The sequence below is a fragment of the Pyxicephalus adspersus genome, chromosome Z (assembly GCF_032062135.1).
Source record: "Pyxicephalus adspersus chromosome Z, UCB_Pads_2.0, whole genome shotgun sequence".
Classification (NCBI taxonomy): domain Eukaryota; kingdom Metazoa; phylum Chordata; class Amphibia; order Anura; family Pyxicephalidae; genus Pyxicephalus; species Pyxicephalus adspersus.
In genome coordinates this window covers 16,212,759-16,231,319 of record NC_092871.1, presented here as the reverse complement: position 1 = coordinate 16,231,319, position 18,561 = coordinate 16,212,759, and the positions used below count along the sequence as shown (strand labels likewise).

The following is an 18,561-nucleotide window of genomic DNA, read 5'->3' as shown; positions in this document are numbered from 1 at the left end:
GAAAATTGCTCACAAACAAAAAAGGCTTGAGGATAGACCATCAAACCATCTTGTCACAAATTAAGATTAAACAAAAACCTGACCATATGTATTTCTAACAGATTCGGGTAATGTTGACAAGACATGCCTCCAAATATCATACCAACATTTGCCATATTTTGTTGTGCAGTAAACGTTTAATGGAACATCTACAGAACATACCCAACAAAATAAAAAGCACAATCTTTTTTAAGCGATGCCATATAAATGATCCTTGTTTTAAGAAGCATTGCTTTACAGGAAGGCTTATTGGTTCATTTTGGTTCTCCTCACAATTGATTTACAGGTCACCTTCCCTACATTTACATTGTTTTGGTCTGCCAGTACCCCAGTGTGTTTCCAACAATATACAGCTTTTAGTTCATTGTGTACCCCATGCCTATCTTCCAGATTTGTGCTGCCAAAAGCGACCCTCTGTTTTATCATGGTCCATTAACTGTTTTATCCTACGCAGAAAATAAACTGAAGGACTAATAAATTAGCTCACAATAGCTCTTTTTTCATCTCTGTGTGTTGCCAGATACTAAATTTTAGCTGTTGTGCAGTAGATGGTAAAGGAGTAATATGTATAGGAATATATGATTATTCAAACATACTGTGGTTTAAAATACTTTTCTAAATATTTTTGTAATGAAGCTAGTTTTAGAATAGTTCAAAATTTTTAAAGCATAGCCTAAATATCCCCTAAAGCTGCTAGTCAGATCGACGCTTCATACAATATTAGTTGATAAAATTAGTATGAAACATTGTGGGAGAATACTTGGTATGTAATAACAGGCATCTCCAGAACCCTGAAAGCTACTTATTATGTTTATTGAGTATCCAGAAGGCACTGGATCCTGGATATGACTAAATTCTGGAAATAACAGGTTGAATGTCCTCATTGGTCAGTAGTGAGGTACAAGGAGAGAAAAGATGCTGAGCCAGGCTCTCAAGCATAGGAGCTGGATGGAATTTGCAATTGTAAAAACCAGGGAGGACTATAAATAGATCTTTTTCCTATTTTGGATGGTTAGACTCAGTATGGGTACAGGTTTTGTAAACTGCCATGATGCAGCATACAATGCAGCATAAAAAAACAAAAGTACACATATAAAATTCTACTTTTTAAAGTAGAAAAACTATTTTTATGCAAGCTAATGCCTGTCATTTAAATCAAACATTTGTCCTATAATATTAATATTATGATGGAGCAACTGTCAAGAAAAAAATGTCCAGACAAGTTTTGGTTAGAAGGTCACACTTTATGAGACAAACTGAGACTATGCTTTATTAAAGCTCTTCAAAAATGGAGGAGGAAGACTATCGTGGGAGAACCTGGAGATCCAGCAAACCTGGATAAATGGATCCGGTCCAGGAAAATATTTGTCAGCTAACAGCAAATGATTTTTAAGAAAATGTTTAAAAGTTTGCTAGATCACCCAGGTTCTCCAGCCTTGCAGAGCTTTATTAATCAAAGCCTTATATGTTCAATTTACCTTGAATTCATAGGACTCCTCAATAATAATCTCCAGCTTGGAATGCTCTCCCAGAATTGGTTTTCCCATCTCGGCAATCCGCTTTGCCTCTTCCTCCTCTGCAGTCAGTTTTTTATCTTCCTCATCTAGTCACAAAGGGAGACACATTACAAGTGCTCTGCAACACATTAAAGATGTAAGATACCATTCATTGTATATAACATTGACATTATATTAAGACAGACAGGTGTGTGACCGGCCTGGATGATAAATAGTGTGAAACCTCAGACTAGGCTGTAGTTTGGTAGTTAAACATGCAAGAGATTTACTCTTTAGGAAGCTTAAAGCTGAACTCCAGGTAGATATTTTAAATGCCAATAAACGCAGTTCTATCTTTAAAAGCTTTATATTTATTAACTATATTTCACATATGATTTTTATATCAGCTGTTTGTCTTTTCTATGTCTGCAAGAATAGGCAACACTAGGAATCTGTCAGGCTTTGTGGTACATACGAGAACCACACTTGTACATATACAGACAAGAACCACACTGACAGGATCAGAGAGCAGTATTAAGTAATTATCATCCTTTTAATGCCCCTTATTTGTCCAATTAGTGGGCTAAGGCCGAGCGGTAACACCACTGTGCCCCCCTATTCTAGGAGAGGAAATTAAATCACCTTCCTGGCTGTGCCATCTGGCAAAGGTGTATAAAACACAAAGGCCACTGGACAGAATAGCAAATGGAGTTTAGCTTTAAGACCAAAAAGACGTTTTCTGTGTAACCACTAAGTGACACGTTTTCCACAAAAAAGGAAGAATTTGTGCATCTGAGTATTGTGTGGAACAAGCCAGAATAATGAACAATATGTCTGTCAGTCAATGTAAAAGTGTAATGGTGAACACTAATGCACAGGCATATGCAACAAAATAAACCTTTTTCACTGATGTGCTCAGCTGCCTTCACATCTATCTACTTGAAGAGTTGTCATATGTAAAGGTTCTCCTTGTGCCTGACATAATGTTGTTTCAATCTCTGCTTAAGGATTAATAAAAAGAGTTCAGTGCACTGACCTGACTGAAGAAGCGCTGGCAAACAATGTAAACACAGCAGAGGCACTTTTTCATGATAAAATAGAACCTGATCAGCGTCTCATCTTTCGTGAATCCTTTTCTCCCAAGCCTCTTTAGGATCCCAAGAATTGGAATCTGTTTGCTGAGATTTCATCTCACTTATAGTAAGACCTAACGATGTAACTTCCAAACCATTCCGACCTCTTAAGGCATGTACTGCTGTCAGATTTCCACTAATTTCCTGTCGCATTTTTGGGACAGTGAGCAATGGAAAATATCCCAAACAAAATGCAGACGGAAAAAAAAAAAAGATTGTTGGAGGTTTACCTGTTCTCTACTTTCTCCAAATTTGGGTATACCAAAATACCTTAACCTGGCTATAGATATGAGAAAGTAGTCACTAGATCTAGACAGACTTACTTAATGCCTATCCTACCAGCAGGCAAGCCCTGGCCAAGAGCCATGGGAAATATACTGAAAGTTTCAATATCAGTCAGTTCCAGCCCACTTTTAACATACATTACCTTCTCTTCCGCCAATGTTGATATGTTTTTGTTGTATATGTTGTGGGGACAACTGGCCAATTGATATGCATCTAGCAGTTAGATTGACTGTTTACACATTTGAAGCTACCCCAATGTATACCTGCAGCAAGTTTAAACATGGTAATCTGCCCTGCCATATATACCTGTATAGCAAACACTTCCAGGTGCCAGCACACAGATTTATTTTATTCCCTGGTCCCCCAAAACCCAAAATGCTAGTATATTCTGTTATGCAATTTACTAACCAGAGCCTTTAAACAGCATTTATAGGGTTTCTAATGGTAAGATCTATATTCTGCTGGGATAATTTCTGAAGTCCCCTCATTCCTGTTGTATTTTATATCATGGAAAATGCAGCAGGATATCCGGAAGCTAGTATGAACACCTTTAACTCCAAGGAAGATGACAACTAAACTAGAAAGATTTGGCAATCCAAAAACCAAACAAATATGAACAAAAGCATGAAAAGTCCCACCGCTGCTTGTTAGGGAGTTGTGGTTGAGACACCTGAAGTCTCAGCATTTCAATAAAAACTGCATATTCAGATGTGGGAAATTATCTTTAGATAGAATACACTTTTCTTAACATTGACAATAAATAGGTCAGTAGTACATTTATATTTATTAAATTTTTGAAATTATTCTTCTTTCATTTTAAAAATACCCAATAAGCAACTGCCCATAGCAACAGTCAGATTCTAGCAGTCATGAGTAGGAAATGATAGAATGAGTTAGAATTAAAGGAACCAGAGTAGTTGCTATGTACAATGTCATTATTGTCCTCTTTTCCTCTAGATGTTAGAAATCAGCCCTGGTACACTTTAGGAAATAAGAAAGAGAAGGAAAATATCTTACCCTGATTGAGTAACAGAGCTGGAGAGACAGAGAAAGAAAAATGAGTAAGCTGCGAGTAAACGATTAACAGAATTCCACATTCCGCCCAACCACAGAAATATAAACCAATAATGTTCCTTTGAATAGTTACACTTATGTACTTTTAAATAACCTACCTGCTCCCTTCTTTCATTCCAAGAGCTATGTATGCCCCAACACAAATATTAGTTCAGCCTTATCCAAATTCCAATGACTGGAGTAAGCTTATGTGGCATAGAATTAGAGTTATTTAGTAATTATAACCTTTGTTATCATTGATTTAAGATAAACATGTGAATTTGATAATCCCAATGTAAACATTTGTACTGATTAGAGTCAATATTTAAAAATCATTGTTTGTTTATATTATATATTATGTATTACAGAGGGGCAGTCATGTTTGCCTATTACATATCGGTGATCTGCTTCCTGCTTAGTAGTGCTGCAAGCTGCTGTGCTTTCATTTCCTGTATCTCAATGCATATCTACCTTTTGAGGTCTAAGTACCTGGATAAAACAACCATGGGGTTGATTGACCAAAATGAAATACTGACATTGTAGAAAAAAAACAAAAACAAATCTGCAATCTAATGCAGTGATTATTTGATCCTACAAAGCCAATGTTACATAAAAAAGACAGCTGACACTCCTTTGTGGTTTTGCACCCTTTCACCCCCCCCATACTACCAGCGTTGTCCCCAAAAGAAAGGAATTCATTTTTTATTCCCCAAGCAAACAGTTTGTATTGCTAATGGGCGATACGGGAATGTGTTTTTATAGAATATTTGTCAGATGCATCAAAAACATTTTACATGAATTTTTAAAGCAACTGCAGTGTATTAACAATGTGTTTCCATAGAGATCTAATAGATGCAATCACATACGTTGCAGTTGATTTACAGGGAAGGGAATTTAGACAGCCCACGTAGCAATGTGAATTATTCCCTATATATATTTTACTTGGCTTGGTAATTATGAATGTTGACTTCACAACTAATATCCAATCACATGCAAGGTAAATGACTGGATAGTTGAAGTCAGCAAAACTTTACCTCATTCACTAAGCTAAGTATATTGGGCCTTATTCATCAAAGCTCCCCAGAACTAAAGAAGATAGACTATTATGAGAGAACATGGGTGGTCTAGCAAACCTGGAATGAGTTACTTAAAAATTATTTTCTATTAGTTGACAAATGTTTTTCCTGGACAGGATCAATTCCATGTTTTATGGATCACCCAGGCTCTCCCATGATAGTCTATATTTGATAGCTCTATAAAATCGGGCTCTTGCAAAGGAATAATTCGCCCATCTGCCAAAATATGCTAAGCTTCTCATGTGCAGCTATGCATTTGTTGCCAGGAAAACCCAACAATCACAGCTATTGCTATTGCGAGGCCTGCGACTGAACCCGCCTGCCCGAACAGGAGTTAAGTCATCCAGGACCAAATAAAATGGCCGAAGATCAGGATATGGAAGAAAAGAAGGGAGAAGATAGCAACGCCTGACATGGACCACGACAGGGGGAATATCCCCAGGGTTTAGTTCCACTTTATTAAGTGAACCTCACCTGTTAGAAAATGTTATAAGGTTTACTGTGTGGTAGAAGGGTAGAATGGACAGCTGTGGGTGTTTTATTACCACAGGGACAATTTTAGACAAAAACACTGACAATTGCCCAGTTTGCCTATAGCTGACCCTGCATGAAAAAATGATACAAATATATATATATATATATATATAAATATATACATTAAAATAAAAATCAGTACTAAAATAAAATAAATGTGTCCTTTTTTGATAGGATAGCAAATCAGCAAATTCACTGAAGCAAGAAAATCCTGCCACCATGAAACATTAAGGGCTTTCAATCACAACCTTGGCTTCCAGCAATAATACAGCTGATGATTTGTGATGTCTGAGGAAAAAAGGAGATCCTCAGAGTCTGCAACCATATCCATGCAAGGCAATAATGCGCTGCCATTCCGGAACGTGACATCATTCCACTACATCCATCTAGATATTCAAGCTAAACTGTCTGTTACTTAGCAACTGTTTCAACCAGTGTTGCTGGGTTACAGTGTACTGGAGTGCCACTAGGTAATGCTATTTGGCAACGACTTACCATAGCAGAATTTTCCTCACTTAGAGCGGATGTCTGTTGCTAGGCAAAAGTGTAATCGTCTGCAGGTTGCCTAGCAACAGAGTAACTACGGATATCAAGGCTTCCCATCCACTGGAGATTATGTGAGCTGTTTAAAGTGTAAACCATTAACAACAACTACCACAGAATTCCTAATTGAATAGACTATTTTTAAAGACTGTGAATAACATCTTTAATGCCAAATAATTTATTGTTGGCTCTTTTAGGATCTATTTGACTTCAATGGCGCTTAAAGATGAAATATGTTATCTGCTTGACACAACCTAAAATAGAAATCTGTCACGTGAAAACATGGAGACCCAGTTGTCTGGCTTTCATATTGATCCAATGGCTTCAGAGTTTTCCTAGTTCAACCCTCCCCAACTTTGGATTTTTAAGTAAGAAACTTGAACATAGAAAAGGCTTGTGACATTTCAGATTTGCCAGATCTCCATGCTAGTTCCAATTCAGAAAATATTGAGCCAGTAGATTAGTATAACAGCCAGGCACAATGAGTATTTTATGAGATAGGCCAAGGCAGGCTTCTTATGTCTTTTATGTCAGGTTTACTTTAATCATTATCCTAAGCCCAAAACTTAACATGTAAGCTAATCCACTTTACATTTGCGTTCTGCATTTTTAATGCAATCAGCTCATAAGTCCTGTTCTTGAAGGTTCTTCAAATAACACAGTAAGTGTTTGCAGGGCAGCTCTGAATTTCTGACAAGATCAAAAGATATTTTCTTGCACTTATTGCACAGATAAAACAAAAATATTTCCAATTATTATTAAAAGTGGATCTCTAGGCAAAACCTTTTTTCTTGTTTTTGATGCAAAAGATTGATTAAGGGTTGGATACTGTCCACCCATCATGCAGACTCACACAACTATTTGTACTGGTTGCCACTGTCACTGTAAAAAGAGGAAAAATCCAAAATTGTAAAGTTGTCCCCAGAGCAAGAGGTGATTATTTGTCTCAGAACTGTCTGAGAAGGGAATTCCTAGCACTTGGGGAGATTCCCTAGACCTTCCTGTTATGGCTCTACAGCTGACAGAGGTTTTAACTCTTCCTTGCTGTATTAGAACAAAGCAAATATGGGAAGCTAATAGGAAAAATTAATTACACTTAAAGTTATTTACTACCTGGTTTGAATGAGAAAGATTACATAGCAGGGATAAATAAAACCCTACTGTTTTATTCAGACATCTCCTGTCTGGTAGACTTGCATTGAGAAAAGAGGACAAACAAAGCATAGTTATTGTGCAACACTACTATGTATGACTGTAATATATTATTTGTCGCTAAGCAAAGATAATATTATTAAACGAGAAACCAACAGCAGGGTTCAAGTTTGTTTTGTTGGTTGTTGTCAGAAGTAAAAAGTCCAACCCAAGCCAAAGACAAATTGAAATGTTCATTTAATGATTAAAATGACAGTAATACCGTGTTTCCTTTGGTATACTTTACTTGCTAAAATGTTTATGAATTTTCTCTAAGACTGGAGTTATGTGGTTTGCCTGCTTACTAAAACAGATCTACAGTTATCCCTGCATGCAGTGCTCCTCTCCATTGCTGTGGAGCGCACTGTTTATTACTGGCAATGTGATGAAGTTGGTGTGTACTCCAGCAGCCATTTTGTTACAGGGAAGCCCCCATGTGTGCAGCAATAGCTGTGACATGAGCACAAATTGAAAAAGTAGACAGGGCCAGTAGGGCACAGTGAAGAAGCATGCAAAAGTGAAAGGAAACATAATTACATGTAAATAAAAAATACACATCAATTATATTACACATAGAAAAAGTAAAAAAAAAAGTTAAAGACTTTAAAGAGTCAGTTCACAGAAAACTGAAATGACAGTGTTTAGTACATTTGGGTACTTTAGCTTTCCATGCACATTTCAACTATATATGCATAATACAAATAGCTATGTACTATGGGGGTCTGTCTGAATGGATGGTACGTAGGAAGATGTAAGGTTTAGGCTGGGTTCAGTAAATCTTACAAGTCGTTGTACAGATTGCAAAATATGGCCAACCTATATTTCTAAGATACTTTGGAGGTGAGAGCTCTGTGTTTGAGTTTCATGTCAGCTCACTTGCAATGAGAAATTTTATTATATTTTGCAGAGATTGAGACGTTGTAACATTTTTGCTCAGCCAAAAAAGTAAGACTGAAGGCTTGCTTCAGTTTACTAAAAAATACTGTGGAAATATGGCTAGAATATTTTTTTATTTCCCAGTGAACACATTTCTCTTGCATTTTGGTTCTTTGTTGCTTTCAGGAACCCAACCTCAATGTAAATGCATGTAAATGTTTGCAGGAAGTAGAATTGCAGCTGTTGGTAATGCGGTTGAGCATGCAGGTAAAAAGCTGCGGTTTACCACAAGTCTGAAAAAGCCAAAAGAAACCTTGGAGACTACCAAGAGTCTTCCAAAAGCTGAAATCTCACTTTTCAGTGAACTGATTCTTCATTAAAGTAAAACTCCAACTAATTTTTTTTAGTTTTGAAAAGAATGGAGAATAGTTGGATGCACTGTCGGTTTCATTTTGCTTTCTGAGTTTCTTCTGGTGAGATTTCTCTTTATTTTCTCAAGTGTGTAATAATAAGAACGGTGTGGCCACCAGACAAGAATTGCATATAAGAATGCCCAACAGCGGCACAAAAAGTAATAAAAATATAAAAGGTATAAAATATTCCCCATTTTGTCCAAAACTAAAACAGAACTTTTAGCGGGATCCCACCAATAATAGGTCTAAACATATCACATTCTTGAGGTACCTGAAATCCCGCGTTTCATCCATCGAGGTTCCTCAAGGATCACAAAGAAATTCTCTTGTTTCTCATATTCCTCATCATCAACAATCTTCACCTGCAGAATTTTACTACAAAGAGAAAAAATAATGTTTTACGTACATGACATCACACCCATAAAATGGTAAATAATATTTCTTGTACCCTACAAAAAGCATATGACAGACTGCAGGAATGGAATGGTTGTAATACTCATGTTTAAAAGCAGAGGACCAAAACCAGTGGTGCAAGAGTGGCATGTGGCTCTCAGGTCCTTAGATGTTCCTCCAAGCTGTCCATCTTGCTTCCTATATATATTAACCCATCGTAACCTGTTATCTGTTGTCAGAAGGTAAAAAATGTGGAGCTAAATTATACACTAATCAGCCAGCACATTAAGCCTTCTGACAAGTAAGGTGAATACCATTCATTATTTCCTCACAATAGTACCTAGCTTGGACATATTAGGCTGCTTCTTCAAGGTGATGTTTTGGAAGCAGAAAAATTGGGTTTTTAGCAACTTTGACGAAGGCCAAATTATAAAAGGTGGATGACTAGGTCAGAGAAAGAAAAGGTGCCCCTGGTATGCAATGTTTAGTACCAAAAGTAGAAGAGATGACAGCAAGATCCACTATGGGAAGGAGGTAGTGTAGGCGGTGTGATTTGCTGTTGAGTCTTTTAAAGGATATGCTGTTTTAAATCTGTTTGCAATCACTTGCTATGTAAATCAGTTTGGAAAAATCACATTGCTAATTTAATTGCTGATTATAATACCAGCATTAGATTCCATCTAAATGCAGAATGAAAAAATAAAAGCTAGCACTCAATTGGTCGCTAAGGGCAATTCATTATTTATAATATCCAGAAACAGAAACTTTGAATATACCAAGAAAGCAACAAACTACACGCAAATGTCTCTATCCTGCTATGGATTAGCCAATGGGCTTGAAGGAAGGAAGGTGGGTGGGGGTTAAGTCTTTTAGGTTACTATACTACTACATGTCTTATTCATTTAAAGAATAATTGAGAACGCTTAATCTGTAAATTCACTTTAATAGTTATATGTATTGGGTTTTGATGCCTGTCCACAACTCTCACATCCAAATTTAATACATATCTATCCCTGCTCCACCTAAATTTTCACAGGGTATCTTGCTGGTCCAAGACACATTTGTTGTTCTGCAGTCTGCTTACATTCCTATGGAAAGGTGGTAAGTCACGCTATTAAATTAAAATTCTGGGACTAGAGATGGATGGAAGCTTTGGGGTTCTTGATAGACTAAAGTGTGTTCCATTAAATATTCTGCCTTGGATAATTTAATTTTGGTCACTATTCTGATTATTTTTTAAATACACTTGTCAACACTGTTTACAGCATTTTACATAATTACATTTTAATGTTTATAACCCTGACCTGATGATGCTTAGAAACAGCATTTTATTTAGTAAAATGGTATATTTCCCTTTTCTTGAGTAGTTTCTAAGAAAGAATTTCATATCCTTACCATCAATTTACATAAAAGTCCTTTATTCCCAAAGCTTAGATGAAAGGCTCACTATTCCATCTTAATAATGGACATTATAAACTCATTTCCTTTAGAATGTAGTCAGTGCTTTCTACTCTAATAAGGAGACAAGGTTGTGAAGATTGGTGTACAGAAAGAGAGAATAGGAAAGATGGGAGGGGGAAAAACGTGGCTGGCAAACTTGGAAATGTACAAGTGTGTCCTGGGAGTTTGCTGATAATGAAAATCTTTCCCAGCACCCATAGGCAAAAAAAGCAGAAAATGAGGAGGGGGGTTGTGTGTGTAGGGAAATACAGTTTGCCAATGAATAATTTAAACCCCAGATTCATGGACTGCTGTCCCCCGGGGTCACTGAAACACTCTATCAAAAGCTTCGCTTTCTGTTCTTATAATAGGCCTATTACTGCAGCAGAACCCAGGAAAGTCTCTCCCTGGAGAGGCAGGGGAGGGAGCACAGGGTCCTTATCTTCACAGTTGCTCTTGTAAACCTTGTCTTCAAATTCTGCTCCAAAGCTACACTTCACAAAATGCAGCGTTTGGCCATTTCTTTATGAGACTGTCATCTGTACTTATATTAAATAATATTATAAGAAGAACTTTGTTAAAAAAGAACGATGTGCCAAGTATGATCACAAGCAGCATGCGAGATTTTGAAAAGGGAGATTACAACTTTATTGGTATAAATTTATGACATACAGCACATGACTTTTGAACAAGAGTGAAACCTGTATTTAAGTAAAGCCCTAAATGACCAATCAATGTTCCTACGTTTAGGTAGAACTACCAGAATAGATGGTGCAGCAGTTGAGCATAATGGGCTCACCAAAATGAATACTTTTTAATTTTCTGTTAGCAGTCAGCCTTTTCACACAGCAGCAGGATCCCACAGCAGGCAAAGCAAGAAAGACTGATGTTCTGAGAATCAGTTAGCTCACATACATAAAAACCTGTGCACAGCTGAGATGAATAATAGGTCTGTCCAACAGGTTGAATGTGGACCTACGACTGGAGGTTTTATCCAACTCAAAGTTCTATAAAGCCACCAAAGCTTCAGGGTCTAGAATTGGGTAAGAGTCTGACAAAAAGTCTGTTTCATTCTGTTTCAGTCATAAACCCTACGCTTGTGAGAAGTGAGACATTTAGAAGACCCATATATACCATCCACCATCCTGCCAGCCAATGATTCACACCATATGTTATTAATTTTATTGTAAGACCAAAAAAATGTCTCACAAAAATATTCACTCAATACAATCCACAACCAGGCAGATATCAGGTGAGAACAGTTTGATTGTCTTTAAAGGTATAAAGTCCCCCCATCAGTGTCAGCTTCTAACAAGTTTATGTTGAGCAAACAGAGGAAATGTGATGGCCTTGCAAATTTTCTATTTTTTCTTATTAAGGACACAGTGTCCCTTTTAACTACCTGATTGTAGAACTGCAATATTCAGTCCTTCCGCCGGATCATAAACATTGTGTGTTATCACTGTAGCCAGACAGCACTTAGCTTCTCTGGGAGACATCTGCCTATTGTTGATTGCATCAGGATTCACTATTGTATTCTCTCAACAAATTTAAACAGTGCATATATGGCTCACAACCGCTCTCATTGAGAGAGTGAAAGGATTATATAGAGCAAGCTGGAAAACCTCTGTCAGTTTGTGGCTTTGCTTATCTGTACCCACAAAGAGCCCTCTGCTCACCCAAAACACCCCAGTGAGATATAATGCTGCAGAATGAAATGACTATGAAGTAAATTTGGTGTGTATAATATAAAAGAAAAGAAAAATGCAGACACATTCCCTTCCATAGATTGCTATTCATTTGCCTCTGTTAACATAGAGGGGTGATGGCTCCTAGAAACCCCTAAACCTGCTCTGAAGCATAAATGTACTTTTCTTCTATTATTCTTTGAATTACTGTATCTGCCAGAAGTGTGTACAGGGGTAAGCTTTAAACCTTGAGGGGGAAGGGAAGTCATGTAAATGAAAGCAAATATCTAAAGATGGCTAAGGATTGTAATGCGGAAGAAACGAAGGGAGAAGATGGTGGCGTCTGCGATGGAACCGGGACAGGTGAATATACACTGGGTTTTTGTTCCTCTTTAACATAACTCCTAAACCCTTTCCTTAAAGATCAACTTAACCATTAAACCTGACAACATGATAATTATCCCCATAAACCTGCACAAAATAATCAGAACACTAGCATTCATAATAATAAAGCAGAAAATATCAAATGTATAAGTCTTAAAATCTACAAAACATGAAAATGATGGTGCTGAGATTATTAGTCGAGACCAAAAAACCCACATTGATTAGCCAACACAATAAAACACAAATTTACTTCAGACAGATGTTAAAAACAGATTGGCAGATCACCCGTGTTTGAAGGCTACTCTTCAGCTGCAATGAGTAGCCAGTGTGACAGGACCAACATGGGCATATCTTATGTGGCACTGTGCCAGTCATCACTAATTACTTTTCTGTGTTTATCTTTCATGCTAGATAATCATTGCAACTCTTCAGGAACAAGATCATTATCGATATAGTGAGGACATCTTCCAGAGCATTTTACAGAGACCATAGTTATAAACTTTGTTTTAAAGGAGCTCACAATCTAGTGTCCCTACCACAGTTAGATGTCATTGATATCGTCAAAATGTCAACCTTCCATTGTTTTTTTTGGGAAGAAGCACCGAAAGAACATACAAATGTCTTGGCTGGGATTAAAACCTAGAACTTTAGGGCTGTAAGACCAGAGTACTAGCGTACAGAGTACACAGGGCTCCTCTACCTAAAGTGGGAATAAAGCCCCACTTTGAACATTGGAGATTCAGGCTGGTGGTTATTGCAGAAAGGGACAGACAATGTTCCTTCTGTAATAACTGTTCTTACCTGCCTGATTGTTGTCCAGCTGTTAAAGTTTTCTGAGCTGCACATGTGTTAGATGCCAGGGAAACATGGGCTTCCCTTGCATGTGGCGGGAATGAACTCCCCACACTCCTGTGCAGGAGTTACGTCATCCCGAACCAGCCAACCAAAGATCGTTTCCAGGAAGAAGGTATGAAGGAGAATGGCGGCACCCTGCAACGGAATGAGGATAGGTGAGTATTGCAAGTTTAGTTCTACTTTAAACCCTAAAAGCTATGAAACATTCACAGCTCAAAAAAAAAAAATGTTTCCCTTGCCATAGATTTTTTATATATTTAGTGTATTTCAGGTCTGCTGGATCCAGAATCTATATTAGTTTCATTGAACTGGCTCTAGTCTATTGTATCTATTGTGATACAGGAATCAGAATAGACGATTTTACTAAAACAAAATGTTAACACAGCATAATATTATCAATCTTTATTTACACCGATGTCTTGCATTTTTTATATTAAATGTAGCATTATTTTCATGAAACTTTCATTTGCCTTCTTGATTCAAACATTTTCTGTTTTTACAGTTCTTCAAGAAGACGTTGTTTAAATGACCCTAATGTGTTTTGCTACATTTGTGGTGAATATTCTCAGCAAAATCAGAGAAGAAACATTTACAGAATTTGTGAAACAAGCATATCTTGTGTATTTTTGTATAAAACTGGGGGACCAAGATAAGTATTGGGCTTCCCATATGCTATGCAAAACTTGTGTAGAGTGTCTACGTCAGTAGAAAAATGGAAAACTTAAAAGTTTGAAATTTGGAGTACCCATACCAGTGTTCAGTACACTCCCTGATATTCCTGTATCCGACATGGAGGATATACAGTGTCTGGAGTGTAATCCAGGAGTTAGCAGTGGAAGTGAATATGAAGGAAGTGTTTCATCAAACCAGCAGTTCTCCCAAGAAGAGCTCAATGATTTAATACCTGACCTGGGTCTGTCAAAACAAGCATCCGAACTTTTAGCATCCAGGCTAAAAGAAAAGAACTGTCTGAGAGCGGAAGTTAAAATAACGGTGTACAGGACAAGACAGGTGACACTCCTACCATATTTCAGTAAAGATGGAGACTTTGTGCAGTGTTGTAACATCTCTGGACTACTAGCCCATATGGGAGTACCAGAATACCGAGGAGAAGACTGTCGGCTTTACATAGACAGTTCCACTCGAAGTTTGAAATCTATTTTACTGCATATTGGCAACTGCTATGCATCAATTCCAATTGGCCACTCAACAAAACTTAAAGAAGAAAGATGTGTTGATTAAAAAATGGTGAACTTCTTACTTGGGCAGCAAAGTAGATGCACATGTATCACATGTACAAAGCAGGATCACTGGAAAAAAAAGACATGGCCTCCAAGGGAAAACATGAAAAAGGTGCAGCGAACATCATTAACGAGCCAATGTTTGACAAAGAAAAAATCATTCTCCCTCCACTACACATAAAGTTGGGATTATTGAAGCAATTTGTTAGAGGTCTGAACAAGGATGGTGATTGCCTAAAATACATTTGAAGATTATTCTCTGGATTGAGTACTGAAAAATCTAAAAAAAAGGAATCTTTGATGGACCCCAGATTCGGAAACTGATAAATAATTCAAATGTCACAAGTCACATGACTGATACTGAAACTTCTGCCTGGCACAGCTGTGTCATGGTTGTCAAGAACTTCTTGGGTAACCATAAAGCACAAAATTATGAAGAAGTGGTACAAAACTTGCTATTAAACTAAAAATGTGGGTGCTACTATGAGCATAAAGGTACACCATCTCCATATCTCCATAGCCATTTGGAAAAATTTCCAGAAAACCTTGGCGACTTCAGTGAGGAACAAGGGGAGAGGTTCCATCAAGATATAAAGGTGATGGAAGAAAGGTATCAGGGCAGATGGGATAGACACATGATGGGAGACTACTGCTGGGGCCTTCAACGTGATTGTCCTGATCATCAGCATAAAAGGAAATCAAACAAACTGAGTTTTTCAATGACTTCTTTGTGATTAGTTCTGTAAATATACTAAATATAGAATATATTGACATTAGGAATTTCAGAAATTTAATTTTGTATACGTAGGCATATTTAGTTTAATTTTGATTAATTTTCATGTTTCATTAGTTTTCTATGAGGTTAATATTAAGGTCATTATTTCAAAAACTAGACCCAATCTTGCAAAAACAATACCATATTTGTAATCCGTGCATCAAACATAACCTAAAATGACTTTATTCTGTTTGGCAAGAAAATGTTTGTTGACCAGTGTTATTAGTAAACCATTCCATATGCCTATTTTAATACTAAACATTTTATTTAAGGTGTAAGAAAATAAACTATAGACATAAATAAAGTTTTTAAAACATTCACACTGAAGCTGTTACTGATACGTTTATTTATTACTCCTTTCACACCTCAATATTTTGGTTGGTCGCATTTATGAAACATCAGCCTATTAATTTAGAATGGGCTAACCCACCACAAAGCAGGGAAAATTTTTAATGCAAGGCTATGTACACTGCGGCATCAACACCTACTGTATATTTACTTTAGGGTGCCAACAGATATAAATGTCTCTGCAATGCTCTGCAAAGAGTAGAATGCATACAATACCATACATTGCAATGATGTACAATAATATGCAACAATTTACCATGCCTGCAATGCATAGGTGTGAAGAGGGCCTTATGGGGAATCATAGACAACTTATTGTTTTTTGGACAAAGCATACATGTACATTTGTTTAACCTAAATTTATTAATCATATTTAAATGTAAAATTAGATTTTGACTGCTCTTTGTAGCATTTAATCCATTTATATCTTTGTTGTGTGAGTGAAGGGAACACATCTTGCATTTAAATGTTTATTTTTTTGCAGAGAACAGATAGTAGAAAGGGTGCAGTGGGAACAGATTTCATCTCTGACTAACGCCCACGCATCCTAGACACTCTGCTATCACAGCAAGGCGGGGACACTTATTTGGACGTTACGTCTAAATCAGTGGAGGTAATTCTGCTCGTCTCAGCTTGGTGAAGCAGCAGAGGGTACAGTTTATAGGGGGGTCATAGAGGAGAGATTGAAATCTCGTTACATAAGTCTCCTTCCAAGGATGACAGAACATTCAGCATGTCCTTTGTTGCTCAGGCTTGCTGTGACCTGCCTTTATGAGTTTTGCTGACATTTCTACCAGGGTGCCTTGCTTATACACACAAAACACATCTTTTTATGTTCAGTGCTAATGCTGTTAACAGAACCATAAGACTTGACTTCTGAAAGGTGAAGCGAAGAAGATGGGACCTGTTGTTCACAGCAACTTAAATCATGACATTTTTTCTTTTAGAAACTAAGACCAAGAACTGCTGAGACTTTATAAAAGACATTTTTTTTAATATCACATATGAAATAAATGATTAGGACACATTACCAAAAATAATGAAGCATCCTTTATGTAGCAGAAGAATTCAGAGATCAGGCTTTATGGGTATTACTTTCAATCTGTGACTGTGAATCCATTTATTGAGGCCGATCTCCAATATACAATTAAGCTCAGTTAGGCTGGACATCATTAAATAAGAGCCAGGTTGACACTCACCCCACCATGCTGCAGCATAAAAACAGACCTTAAAATAATAAATATACTGTATATAAATAATAAGTAATACTCTAAAGTTTGCAAAAATGGTGGAGCTGTGTTGATAAAACAGTCAAATTGTAATTAGAAATGTGCAGAATGGATTGTTTTTCTTATGGACGCTTTTAGAGTCTAAAGCATTTTTGGTAACTATGAAAATATAATACATGACATATATAAGTTTAATATATTTTACACAATAATATTGTTGTCATTGTTTCAAAAATACACTTTAATCCAAATAAAAAAAAATTGAAATGCATTAATAAACTATATCAATATAGCCAAATAGGTGAAATGTTAATTGCTGTATTGAACCAATCCACCCAACTTCCTTTAGGGCATGTTCACACCACTACATTGCAGTAATGCATGATATATGGGATGATGCACTGCAGTACTATTACCCCAAAGCACCTATACATTACACTGCACTAGTGTGAATGGGTCTTAGGGTGATCCTTAAACACATCTGCTGGTGATGCTGAATCCCATGCTGCCTTCTTCACACATAAAGCTCATTATAAAGAAAAGAGCCAGTACCAGTGTTTCTTAAAGTCACCAATCAGATTCAAAGTTTGGCCTTCCTTGAAATTGGAAAATGATTGGTGCTGTTGGAAGAAGAGACACATGAAAAGTGTGAATAAGAATTATGCAGCACAGGCTCCTAGAAGTACACTCCTATTGCCCCCTTCAATTTCTCCTGAATAGATAATTGTACACAAAATTACCCAGATCTCAGATTAAACTGAATTATTTTTCTAACATTAGCAAAATTGCTACTAGATAGCAATAGAAGGCCACTGAATTGATTTGAACTGTGGCAAACTGCCAGCCAGTAATTGCTTTTTAACAATCCACACATAACATGGGAAGTAAACGCATGTGCATATTAGCAACATATGCAAAGTAACACCAAAGTAAGTACTTGTAGAATTACATCAATGAATTGCAATGAAGGTATACAAGTTTGGCACTATTTTGTTTTAGCTTTGAGAGCTGCAATGCTTTTCCATTGATATTTTGGGTGCAATGATTTTTTTCCTTTTATCATCATAATATTATTTATTATTTTACTACTGTATTTGATGACAGGAGTTTAGGGTCTGTTCAGTAAAAATATAGAAATTATGGTTTTATTAATCAACTTGTCAATATATGTTTATTGCAAGCTTTTCGTGGTGTTAGCTGAACACCACTGATTTAGAGTCAGAGATCATTTTCAATAGACACAGATCTAAAATACATTGGCTGTCTGAGCTGTCTGTGGTGCTGAAATGACTTTACAACACTAAAAACTCAATAGGCAAAACATTTTTTTTCTTTGAAAAGAGTGAGGAAGGTTTAGAACCTTTGTCAGTTTTCTGTCAATTCCAACTGATATCTCCTTTGAGAAGTTTTTCTGTCAGATCTTAAATGTTGTCTGTATTCCCACAGAAGAGACTTCTCTTCTTTTCCTGTTCTACCTGACACCTGTCACTGGTTCTGCAATCCTTCCAGAGCAGAACAAAGCTGATTCTTACTCCCCTTTTGTCCTTCCTCCCCCTGAGCATTATATCCCTG

At 36.9% G+C, this 18,561-nt stretch overlaps 1 protein-coding gene across 2 annotated transcripts in view; it reads right to left on the bottom strand.

Moving 5' to 3' along the window:
* The window catches only part of SLC8A2 (solute carrier family 8 member A2), a 101,905-nt gene that overhangs the window by 22,589 nt on the left and 60,755 nt on the right, over window positions 1-18,561 (bottom strand). The window contains exons 3-5 of one of the 2 annotated variants that reach the window (XM_072429333.1): window positions 8,911-9,014; window positions 3,971-3,988; window positions 1,518-1,642 (exon numbers count right to left, since the gene is read on the bottom strand). In XM_072429333.1, coding sequence (XP_072285434.1) covers window positions 1,518-1,642; window positions 3,971-3,988; window positions 8,911-9,014 — 247 coding nt within the window. The remainder of the gene's footprint in view (window positions 1-1,517; window positions 1,643-3,970; window positions 3,989-8,910; window positions 9,015-18,561) is intronic. The other variant, XM_072429334.1, reaches the window with a different exon arrangement.